The sequence below is a fragment of the Diceros bicornis genome, chromosome 18, assembly GCF_020826845.1.
Source record: "Diceros bicornis minor isolate mBicDic1 chromosome 18, mDicBic1.mat.cur, whole genome shotgun sequence".
NCBI classification, from domain to species: domain Eukaryota; kingdom Metazoa; phylum Chordata; class Mammalia; order Perissodactyla; family Rhinocerotidae; genus Diceros; species Diceros bicornis.
The window spans coordinates 23,636,403-23,648,674 of NC_080757.1; the positions used below are offsets into that span (position 1 = coordinate 23,636,403).

The 12,272-nt window shown below is 47.7% G+C and overlaps 1 protein-coding gene across 16 annotated transcripts in view; it reads right to left on the bottom strand.

The window, feature by feature from the left end:
- Nucleotides 1-876: 876 nt before the first annotated feature.
- Nucleotides 877-12,272, bottom strand: part of RFFL (ring finger and FYVE like domain containing E3 ubiquitin protein ligase) — a 66,177-nt gene continuing 54,781 nt past the window's right edge. For 10 of the 16 annotated variants that reach the window (XM_058560378.1, XM_058560374.1, XM_058560375.1 and 7 more), the window contains 5 exons: nt 10,357-10,767; nt 7,052-7,135; nt 5,644-5,854; nt 4,423-4,446; nt 877-1,486 (listed from right to left, as the gene is read on the bottom strand). In XM_058560378.1, coding sequence (XP_058416361.1) covers nt 1,305-1,486; nt 4,423-4,446; nt 5,644-5,854; nt 7,052-7,135; nt 10,357-10,767 — 912 coding nt within the window. In that variant the 3' untranslated portion in view covers nt 877-1,304. The remainder of the gene's footprint in view (nt 1,487-4,422; nt 4,447-5,643; nt 5,855-7,051; nt 7,136-10,356; nt 10,768-12,272) is intronic. The other 6 variants (XM_058560369.1, XM_058560382.1, XM_058560384.1 and 3 more) reach the window with 4 other exon arrangements.

Sequence of the window (12,272 nt, forward strand, 5' to 3'; positions counted from 1 at the left end):
GCCCTTTGGCTCTTCCAGTGGTGTAAAGACCCTAAGAGGGGTCAAGAATGTCACCTACTCATTGTATGGTCCTTGCTAAAGGGCCTAGAGAATGCTCCTTCCTGACGTGCCCCCAAATCAGCAGGCTGAGAAAGGAAATGGGAGTAGGGAGTCCCCACCAACCTGGGAAATTAAGACTTCCAGCTGTCTGCTCAAGAGCTGAATGTAGCCTCATTCAGTACCTTCTAATACCTCTTAGCTGCTCTGTCTTACGTGTTTGGTCCCCAGGAACTTCATGAGAAGTCTGGCTACAGAAGAGCAAGGCTCTTTGCCTAAGTCTCTATAGCTTCAGTGAGACCATGTTTAAAACCTCTGTGGAAAAGAGAGGGCCTTCATTCTCAGGGGAGAGTGGTTTAAGACTTCTGTCTGTTGGAGAAGTCAAAGTTAAACAGAAAGCACTGCTTCCACCCAACACTTTCCCTTTTTCTCATAAACTAAAATCAATGATGGCACAAGTGAGGCCCCAAAAGCAGCAGCAGAGATGCTCCATGCACCATGTCTCACACACAGAGACCGGAGTTTCCCAGCAGTCTGGGACCAGACGCTTCTCTTGGCTCCCAAGGTCAGGTCAGGAAACTGATAGCTTCTAATCCCAGCACTTAAGGAAGCAACTCTTAACGACTTTGAAATTTTTCAATAGCATTTGTGCTTCACTTCTTACCAGAGAGAGGCTTACTGGTCCAAATTCTGTCCTAAGGAGGATCACTATTGGTCTGGTAAGCTAACATCTTTTTGGTCTGAAGAAACAAACGGATTTTAGGCAATGTAGCAAGACACTTGAGCAAAGGGAGGTTAAAGCACAGGAAGCCAGAGAGACCAGAAATAAACGGAGGTGTGCTGGGGAGGAAGAGAACCATTTCTATCAGGCCTTCTGATAGGTGAAACAGAGGCAAGCAGCTCGGGGGGTAGGTGGGGTACAGGAGGAAGGCTGAAACTGTGTTCAGGTTCTCAGAGTAAGAAAGATACGGTCCAAATTCTGGAAAGTCCTCTCTTCATCAATTACCATCATCACCCCAAGATCATTGAAACAGACTTGCCCATGCAATCTGTACCACTTCCCACTGGCCCCGGGCTCTGCCAGCCAAGAGGTGCATCTCTATGGCAAGACCGGTATGCCCAGAGGTGACACAGCATCTTTGTTTGCTCTGGTCTTGGGAACACTGCAAATTTTCTTGTTAGCCTGCCCCTCTGCAAGCTGGCCAACCCTGAGCCCAGACACCTTGAGCTATGTCCCTATAAGGCACTGAAGAAGCCGGTACAAGCCCTCAGGATCGGAAGACATGCACGGCTCGGATCACGTACTGCCGGCAGATGGGACACTCATTCATGCGCTTGCCACACTTGGTACAGGTTACCATGTGGCCACACTCCAGCAGAACACAGTCAATGGGCGAGTCCATGCAGATCCTACACAGGTTCTCCTCCAGGCTGGACGGCACTGCTCCGCCTGTACAAACACAGGGCAGAAAAGGGGCAGAGGGGAAAGTAAAGAGATTGTCTAAGCGTATGGGGCAGTGGGGGGAATGGTGAGGGAGAGAACAGACACACTGTGAGCAAACCCCTAAATCCACACACTTCCCTCAAATAGAGCTCCAAGAAAACATTTCCCCAGTAACCAATTCCAGGTGCTTATTGAATCCGCACCTCTGTAGGTCAGGCTAGGGCCGGCCCCGTGGCTTAGCGGTTAAGTGCGCGCACTCCGCTGCTGGCGGCCCAGGTTCAGATCCCGGGCGCGCACCGACGCACCGCTTCTCCGGCCATGCTGAGGCTGTGTCCCACATACAGCAACAGGAAGGATGTGCAGCTATGACATACAACTATCTACTGGGGCTTTGGGGGGAAATAAATAAATAAATAAATAAAAATCTATAGGTCAGGCTATAGATCTGAAGAGTAGAGTACTTGTAGACGAAGTACATCCCAGAACATGAGAACTAAATAAGGCAAAGTCCTCAAAGCTTAAAAGAAATAATTTTCAGACAATGAGGCTGTAATATACTGAGTGAGTGGCACTTAGGGACTTATTATCCCCTGAGGCAGAACATGCTGAAAAGATAAAACTGGTTCAGAAAAGTTTAGATATAAAAGGAGCTGTAATGAATGGTTCATTAAGGATCACAAGGCTTATCTGTAAACATATCCCCAATTTAATAAAGCCAAGGATGGTGGGGGCCCCCTGTGCTATCCCACAAACTAAGCCCAGGTTTCCTCTGAGGAGACTTCCTGGTAGAAGAGCGCAGCAGAGACTACAGCTCCCTCTTCTGTGCTACCCCCACATAACTTTACTCATACTCCCATGACTGCTTATCACACTCGATTAGAATTTTTGAGTTTGCCTACTTATCTCCCCCAATACCTTATGAGCTGCTCAATTCAACAAATTCAATTTCTACAATTATATACTTAGCATTTGCTATGTGCTCTGAGGTCAGATATTCATCTTTGAATCCCTAAAATACCAGTCATGTGGAAGGTGTTCTCTAAATGTCTGATAAATGAACGTCTCCCAGGGGAATGATAACAGCTCATATTTACTGAATGCGTACAGGTGCCAGGCAGGGTCCTAAGAGCTTTGCATGTTTTAACTCATTGAATCTTCACAAAAACTATGAAGTAGGGACTCTTGTTACTCATTTCATAGATGAGGCAACTGAGGCCAAAGAATTAAGTGGCTTGCTCAAGGGCACACAACTGCTAAGGAGAGGAGCCAGGATTCAAATGTGCCCAGAGGGCCTTCTGGGCATGTGGCCTGAGGGCAGGGACTATCATGATAGACTTAACTGGGCAGTGCACAGAGTTCTCAATAACAGCTAACTGGCTTGGACGAGCGGTGAGATACACTGGGCATAGCCAGTAACCTCCTAGTTTACCTGCACAAACAAGAAAAGCCTTCATGTCCAAAACCCCAGCCATCCCCAGCGTGTTTTAAATGGTAGCCTGAACCAGGTAGTCATAAATAGAGCTGAAAGGTACCTGTGAAAGGTAGTGAAACCTATTTACCCCTTTGAGGAGCTGTTGGCGGTACAGGGAAGGTTTGCAAAGGACTAAACTATACAAATACCTGAGGTGAGCTGGAATACTTTATAGAATTTCATTACTATTTCTCTCAGGAATCACAACAGACTCATCAACTCAGTTGCCAGCATTCTCCCAGGGAATCAGAAAAAGAAAGGAAGACACGAAGTGGATTAGCCTGATCGTGGTATCAGGTAAGGGAGTGGGTCCAGAACTCCAAATGGTTTTGGGGAACTGAGAAGAGCTCAGCTCTGGGGCCGGGCCGGTGGTGTAGTGGTTAAGTCTGCATGCTCCGCTTCAGCGGCCTGTGGTTTGAGGGTTCGGATCCCGGGTGCAGTCCTACACACTGCTTATCAAGCCATGCTGTGCTGGTGTCCCACATACAAAATAGAGGAAGACTGGCACAAACGTTAGCTCAGGGACAATCTTCCTCAAGCAAAAAGAGGAAGGTCGGCAACAGATGTTAGCTCAGGGACAATCTTCCTCACCAAAAAAAAAAAAAAAAAAAAAAGAGCTCAGCTCTTGAGAATTTATCAGCCAGAAGACTCTGCCCCATTCTGGGCAAAAGGCTATTTTACTAAACAACAAATGTGGAGAGTCTTCTGAAAAAGTTTTAAAATGCTTTGCAGGCCGCTAGAGTACTCTGAGAACATTCTCTCTTGGGGAAGAGCTCACAACCTTATAGCCTTGAGGCTTTCAAAAAGGTATAACATATGTTAGAATGATGCCCAGATCCAGATTCCTGCAGTGTGTTCTGAGGGTACCGGAAGGCCAGTGGTGGTCTTTAACACACAGGTGGGTGTGTGGCAGCTGAGGTGGGATATGCATCTTGTGCCCAGAGAGCACCCTATGTGACACCTTTCCTAATCTGTCCCCAGAGCAGCTCTAACCACTGCCTTGCCCTGTACAAACAAAGCTCTCTCAGGTCATCACCCTCTCTTTTTGGTTGGTACCAGAAGCTGTTAAATATCCCAAGTGATTTCCCTGAAGGTGCACCCAGAGACCCCCACTTGCCGCCCCACTCACACCAGAACTGAGTGAAAACTGTAGAAGGGGTGCCTTAGCACCAGGAGCATGAGAAATGAACCGAATGTGACACATGCCACCATGCACTTTGTTAAATATTTTACAGATGCTGGCTTCTGAGCTCTGGCAACCCAGAGACTTGCAAGTCAGTCTGCCCCTAGGTACACTTCCCAGGGAGGGGAGTGTAAGAATCTCTAATGGTGAATTTCTCCCATACCCTCTCTTTGGATGCTGATATACACTCAGAATTCTTAGACTGTAAAGAGGAATCAGGGTTGAAGGAGGGGAAGGACAGAAGAGCTAGGAGCCTAAGCCTGTTCCCAAACAGGAACAACTACATACCGTTTTGGTCCTCAGCACTGCACACTGAAAAGGAAAGAGAGAGATGATGTCTGAATATGTGCTGGCACGAGGAAAGTCTCTAGCCACCTGCCTTCATTTCTGGTTGCCTGCTGGCAACCAGGCTGGCAGGACCCTCACTCACTCTGCATGCTGAGAACTCACACACAGCTTCTGCTGGTGTCTGGTCTCATCTAAGAAAAAGGGATTCCACTGGTTTGCGTGAACAAAACTGCCATGTAGGAAGGATACTGCACAAGCACACTATCCTTTTCTATTGCTTTTGAAGACAGCATTAAAGACAAGAAAGAAGAACAGTGTGTTCCAGTCAGCCAGGGAGTCTGGATAAAGTTCCTAGGTGGAGCCATCTCTCCTATTCCCCAGGTCCTCATAACTCTAGGGCGAGTCTGGGGACAGTCCCAAAGGGAAGAGTGAGTCTGTGATCAGGGGACTAGTCAGATGTCTCCGAACTCGGATGAATCTGAGCTACTGGGAGAGGAGAGCCTGAAACCTGACTTCAACCACTGCCAGCATGCAAGGAATCAAACGGTGATCTGCACAAGCTCCGTTGGCTGGGGATGGGGGGGCGGGCACTGGATGAAATCATTTCAGGAAATGCAGAGTTTAAAACAGCTAAACACACTTCTCTTCTGCAGGACTTGTCTGCCTTTACTATTACAGCATCCACCATGAATCAGGAACAGGGGGACATAATATCAAGTATTTTTTCCCAAACTCGTTTGACCACATTGCCTGAAAATGACACCATGTAGACTGCTTTGGAAATGAATGAAAGGAAAAGCCCAAATGCAGGCAGAACAGATATATTCTCCTTGCATCATGTGTGTGAAGATTCATTTCCTCATCTCGCAACTGTTTGGAATAATTGTTGGAGGTGGTAGTGAGTACAGCACATGGTGGGAAAGGCCGTGGACTTAGACCAGGAAATCCTCAGTTGAAATCTGGGCTCTACTATAAAAGGGGGTTGCTAATAATGCCTACTTCATAGGCTGCTCTGAGGACTAAATAAATGTATACGATGCCTAACCCAGTCCTGGCACTTGACTCCAAATGACAGCTATTATTAGATAGTGCAAATATGTGTAAGGTGACTCTTTCTCTGGCTAAAAGCATGGAAATTTAGTCAAGTCGATGCTGTCATGCTTTAGAGTGACAGCAGGCACTCCAGAACTCTGTGCAGCTGCCACCCAGACAGCCCCTCACCCAGGTGCTGGAGTCCTTTCTGATCCTTGTACAGCCGCGTCACCCTCTCCATCAGCTCCCACTTCTCACAGCAGCCCTTGTAGTTGACGAAGTTGCGAGCCAGAATCTCTTTCAGCTGCCGCACAGTCAGACCTTCAATGTCCTCCAGGTCGGTCAAGTCAGACAGAGAGGCCCTCCGGCCCGGGACAAAGCTGTCCTCTGAGTCGACAGACTGCAAAGGCAAAGATGAGATCGGTGGGCTCAGCTCTTACCTCCCCAAGCTCTCTCTCCAAGGGCCCCAGAGTACTCATCACACCCTACTTTTCGTGACTGACCTCAAGAAGAGTAGGAACAGAGGCAGGAAGAGTACCTGGCATAGTGCTTTGCATTGCAAAATAGACCGGTCTCTTCCGGACCCACAGTTCTGAGCTCAGGCACAGTCAGCCACAAACCAAGTAATCAATGTGATACAGTAGAAGGAGAGCACCAGTTTGAGTCAGATGGCCCTAATTTTGAATCCCCACTCCTCCACTGATTAATGCTAAATATTATCAGGCAAGTTGCTCACTTCTCTGAGCCTGTCTTCCCTTCCATAAAGGGGAGATAGCAGTCCTGCCACACAGGCTTCCTGTGAAGATTAAATGTGGCAGCACAAGAAACCACCAAGCATGGTGCTGGTCTGTCTTTCTCTCCCCTGGCAAGCACTCCTCTGTAGGCAGCCTCGACCACAGCTCCGTGGCCCTAATGGCTGTGCTCTCTAGACTGGCCTGGCCATGGCTGAGGCCTGAACTTCCTCTCCTCTCTCCTCCTGATTATCTGACCTCCTTCCCCTGACACCAGCTACTGTGTGCTAGAAGCAGAAGAAAAGAACAAGATTTGCGGGGCCGGCCCCGTGGCTTAGCGGTTAAGTGCGTGCGCTCCGCTGCTGGCGGCCCGGGTTCGGATCCCGGGTGCGCACCGACGCACCGCTTCTCCAGCCATGCTGAGGCTGCGTCCCACATACAGCAACTAGAAGGATGTGCAGCTATGACGTACAACTATCTACTGGGGCTTTGGGGGAAAAAATAAATAAATAAATAAAAATTATTTAAAAAAATTAAAAAAAAAGAAAAGAACAAGATTTGCATAGGCAGCACCAAGAGCCTGCTTTCTGGCAGCTCTCAGCAAGTCAAAGATTGGACACTAATGGGGCGACGAGGCTCCCCAGTCTCCACTGTGACCTCACAACTCCGCAGTAACACTGCAACTTCGAAGGGTAATCTGGAACGCTAACATTAAACTCTACTGCTGAAAACAGAATTTCAGAAGAACTGTCATCAGACCGATTCTTCTCACTCCACTTCTCAGTCTACTGAGAGGTTCCTAATACAGCCTGAGAACACCAGTGAAAGAGCAGGGGCAACGGCCCAGACCCGAGCAGAAGCCCCACCTGGGTCTCATCCTCAGCAGGTGCTCTGGCTGTGCTCTCCAGGAAGACAGGTTCCTCTTGGTCCTGAGACACACGGCCACTGGCCTGTGGGAAAAGAAAGGTGCCATCACATCCACAGAGATGTCCCAGGGATTTGCATAGCATGGGCCTCTTCCCAGCGCACACCATGTCCAGAATGCATTCCCATCTCCCCCAGAAATCTGCAGTCTCCACAACAGTGTTACAAAAGCCTGCTCTCTTATAATGACTTCATCAGGCAGGCAAACAATATAGATTTCAACTCTAGAACAAAAGTGCATTAATCCTGCTCACCACGAGGATGGCCTTAGCCACCACTCACCATCAATTTAGTCTCAGCTTGAACACTCCGAGGGAAAGGAAGATCACATGTCCATTCCACCGCTGGACTGCCCTCTAACTGCCATCGAGCTTTTTCTTGACACTGACCCCAACTGCCCTCCCTGTAACTTCTACCAACCATCCCTAGTTCTATCCCTCGGACCAATGTCCACTATTTTTCCTTTCCAACTGTTCATATCATGTCTTCCCTTCCTCCACACTAAATCTCCCTGGCTTCCTCATGTGGCCCACATGAGACAGGTTCCAGACCCTCACCACCCTATTCCCTCTCTTCTGGCCAGTCACTGCTCTCACATTCTAGAAATGTGCTCCAACCAGCAGGGCACACTATTACTAAGAGCTGTCTTGAAACCTAGTCAAAAATTATTTTAATGCATCTAAGAATCTATTAGCCTAAGACTATTTAAGACAAATGCCTATGCTTAAGGAGTTTCATTCTGCTTAGAATTCTAACTTCTCAAAAGGCTCCTGCTAGGTACTCCTTCAGATTTTGCCAAAGAGTAGTCAGAACTGTGAGCCTCCTAATCCCATCGCCATTTAAGCCACAAACCTCTTAACCAGATCCTCTTAACCTACTGCTCCCTCCAGGCAAAGGGCCTGGGGACAGCCCAGAGCAAAGAGGTGTCTGAGCTCACAGGCCTTTTGGATTATACCCTCAGAGCACCAGGAAAGGGAAGCCTGCATAATATGGAGCTCATTAAGAAGAGGCAAGCAACTACAATGGAAATGAAAAGCAGTAATAACCACCACCACCAAAAACGCCAAGTGATGATAAGATCACACAATGGCACACACGTATGTGGGTGCATCCAAAACACTGTCTTCATCAACACCTCTAGTGTCCTCTTGGCTTTAGGGAGGTGTGGTACCCACAGGCCTCCTGGTGTCAGCTGGGTGTTACAAAAAGTCTGTCAGAACCAAATCTGTTCCTAAGAAGATAGCTTTTGTATGTCCTTTTTTCCCTAGAAAAGAGAAACTAAATCTCATGCTGCAAAGCATGCTCTTGTTTTTTCAGTTTGCCCACTGGCTGAATCAAAATCTACAACTAGTATCTGTCCACAGTTCTGCTTATTCCATACACCTCCTTCCCTAGCAACTATTGCTAGGGCATTAAGGGTAAAGGAAAGAACCAGAACAAACACTATGAGCAGATTTGCATTCCAGGTGCAGCTCACTTGTGGAATTGTCAGGTAGCCTTGCGTAAGTTACTTCCTCCCCATGTTTTTCTGGCTTGCAAAACGCAGATCTCACCAGAACAGGGGATGTGAGCTGACACGAAGGCCCTCTGAAAACAGCAGAGAAGTACTCAATGAGATCTGGTACATAGTGTGACCTGTAGGTACAGTCTGAAAATTTGTGGTTAACAACAGGAAACTTTAAACCTACTCCTTTCATTGAAAAACCCACCTGCAGGTTCTTTAGGGAAAAACAATTTCCTCAAGTTACTCTCCTGGCTCCCCATAAACAGGAGTGCTCAAAGTGAGGAAGTCTTAGTGGGAGGTAAAACCTGTCCAGCAGACAGAAAGCCAGAGCCTAAGAAAGTCAAACTCCAGCTGGGGAGAAAGGATGCTCAAGCCAACAAGGAGCTAAGTGAGTTTAGTGCAGGTAAAGTACGCTAACACACTGGCCTTTATGCCTCAGTGCCCATCAGAGCTGAATCAGGGGGCCCAGTGCTGGCAAAGGAAGTGATCATCAACAAGAGACAGCAGCTACCCACATCCTGTGTGAGAACCGACAACACTAGTACTATGCCAACTCTAAGTAGCTCAAAGCTCTTTAGATGTGATATCACGCTAGTCAATCCTCCCAACAGCCCGGCAAGAGCAAAAATGGTCTGGAATTACTAACCCCATTTCATTGTTGAAGGCTCAAAGTTTGCCCAAGGTGACCAGAGAGTCACTGACAAATTGGATTTGGAAACCCAATTTTCTAGGTCCTAATCCCCCCACTATTGCCCAAGCCATATAAATAATAGGGTCACGAAGAGACTTAAGTATATCTATGGGACACCATCACTCCTTACACAATGGTTAAGTCCACTGGCTTCTCTAATCCAATAGTTGGTTTGGGTGTCTACTTTCCCTCTTAGAGGGGCTTTCTGGGGGCAGAGGCAATGTATTACTCATCTCTGTACTTCCCATGACTGCTTCATAATTCACTCAACGTGCTGCTCTTAGCTTACCATTTCCAGGCCCCCTGGGATGATAAGGCAGCTTACCTAGTATGCCAACCATTCCCCTGCCCAAACAGTGACTGGCGAGAGAAGCAGTGTCCTTGTCTTGGGCACAGTGTTTCTCCAGTCTCCCTTCCCTCTACATGTTCTTCTTTTCCCTACGTGTCTTGTGATGGTTACTAAGGAACCGAGTTCCCCATCCAGCTAAGGAAGATCACAACAAAGGTGAGTAAGTAGGAGGACAATTTGAACAGAACTAAATTTGCAGAGTTAACAGTGAGTTTTCTCAAAATATTTCTATAACAATGAATTTTTAAAAATATCTAAGTGGGATATGTATGTATTGAAAACAAACAAAAAGGGGCTAGCCACTGGCGTAGCAGTTAAATTCGCATGCTCCGCTTCGGCAGCCTGGGGTTTGCGGTTCGGATCCCGGGTGTGGACTAACGCACCACTTGGCAAGCCATGCTGTGGCGGCATCCCATATAAAGTAGAGGAAGATGGGCATGGATGTTAGCCCAGGGCTAATCTTCCTCACAAAAAACAAACAACCTGGTACCATGCATTATCATCTGGTACCATGCATTACCATCTCTGAAAAAAGCCAAAACATGTGTCTGATATCCAGAAAACCTCATTCATGCGTCAGTAGGCAGAAAGGCTTCACATAATCAAGACACTTCACCTCTCGCCCTACTCCACAATGCAGGCGGGAGAGGAAAAGGAGCCCTCCAATTGGCAGAGATCGGCAGAGACTACAAAGAGCGCATACCTGCTGATTTTCCTGAGCCTGCGCTGGGGGCACAGAGGTGACTTGTGTGGGTGAAGAAGGGATGCTGGGTGAGGTAGGAGGTACTGTGCTGGTATGAGGCTGGATCAGGAAGGCCTGCTGCTCGGGGAAGTCCGGGGACAAGGTGGGGGCACGAGTCCTGCCCTCCTGGGAGATTACAGGCTGCTGGCCAAGCACCAAGAACACCAGCTCCTCTTTCTCCCGGCACATTTCGGTAGAGATGTCATGGAGGCTGAGATAGTCCCTCAGGTCCTTCACCTTCATCTTCATGAGCTCCTCCCGCTGAAAGGCTGTGGCTCGGAATCGTTGGCAGAGAAGGCAAAGGCGGGGCCCATTACCCACTTGGCTTGAACAGGTCATGCAGAAATTTTTCTTACAGTCCAAGCAGGTCTGCTGCAAGAGGCAGAGGAAACCACTAGATTGTGAGAACAAGATAGTGGAATGGGAACTTAGGGCTGCCAAGCCTAGCGAGACCTCCTCCAGTCACTCTTACTTTTACTAAGCTACCTCCTACACCTAACGATGCAAGCTACCTTGCAGAGTTCAGGTGAAAAGCCACTCAGAGGTGGCAGACCCCCGTGTACAACTGTGTATCCATGTATAGGATACTACATTTATTATTCCATTTCAGGCTTACTTTATTCATTTTACTGACAGAGAAATGGAGGCTAAGACTACTAGCTTTAGTATCAAAAAGCCCTGCATTTTATTAAATCTCCCTCCTCCACTTCTTGTGGTGTCACCTTGAGTGTGTAACTTAGCCTCTCTAGCCCTCAGTTTCCTCACCTGTAAAATGGGGATGATAACAGTATCTACCTCATAGGATGGTTGTAAAGTTAAGAGATAATGCATTTAGCATGTCTGGCACATGACTCTTCAATAAGTGTTAACTGTTTTAATTATTACGGCTAGGGAATACGAGCTAATGAGAGCCAGGATTCAAATCCTGAACTATGATTCTCTCTACTTTATTGGTGAGATAAGAAAGCAAATGCATAAATGGTGGTGGTGGCTGTTACTATTAATATTATTAATTAAATTTATTGAGGGATTACTATGTGGGAGAGCTCTACCTAGCTTGTCATTTACTTCTCAAAGCAACCCCACAAAGCAGGTATTCGTGTACCTCCCTGTTTCACAGACAAAGCATAGAGGCCTAGAGAGATTAAGTATTGTATTCAAGGGCAGGCGTCAACAGCAGAGCTGGGCTTCATACTCAAGGTCTGTCTGAGTTTAATGCCCACAATCATGCTCTTTCCACCAGGCCATGTTGCCTAACTCAGTCCCATTCACGCCTACAGCAGTACTGAGTCAAGGGCCTGGCTCTCCATCTCCAAACTCCCAACCCAGTGCTGCATCCACAGAGGCTGGTGCCTAGGCTCCCCCACCCCAGAAAGGCCCACTCAGAGTGCTGGGAATTCAGTGAGGTGTAAGAGCGTATCCAAGACAAATATTTAGACAGCTACAGGAGGTCCTCTGCACATGATTAAAGAGTTCTCGTTTGTGAAAGTACAGAGTGTCTCAGACAGGCAACCGAGAGAGCCTGGCAGGCAAGCTGGTACTGCCTGGCAGCAGCTACTCCCACAATTGCAGACAACACAACACACAAAGGCTTGCTCAACTCACAGGAGCAAATCCTCAGCCTCTCACCCCACAGGCTGAGTGAGCACAGTGACATCGGACCGAGCTCTGTTCCAACCAAGAGCAGGGGCCCACAGGAGAGGAAGTTCCCGGGCACATTGGGACAGCCCTGGAGGGCACATTCGCCAATCTGTTAAAGAAACTAAAAACTTCATCCTATGGTGACTTAGGTATTAATCTAAATATTTCTGCTCCCTCTTTTCTAAGTATAGAAAGCTATTCAAGCTAACAAGAATGCCCAAGAGACTTAGATTCTC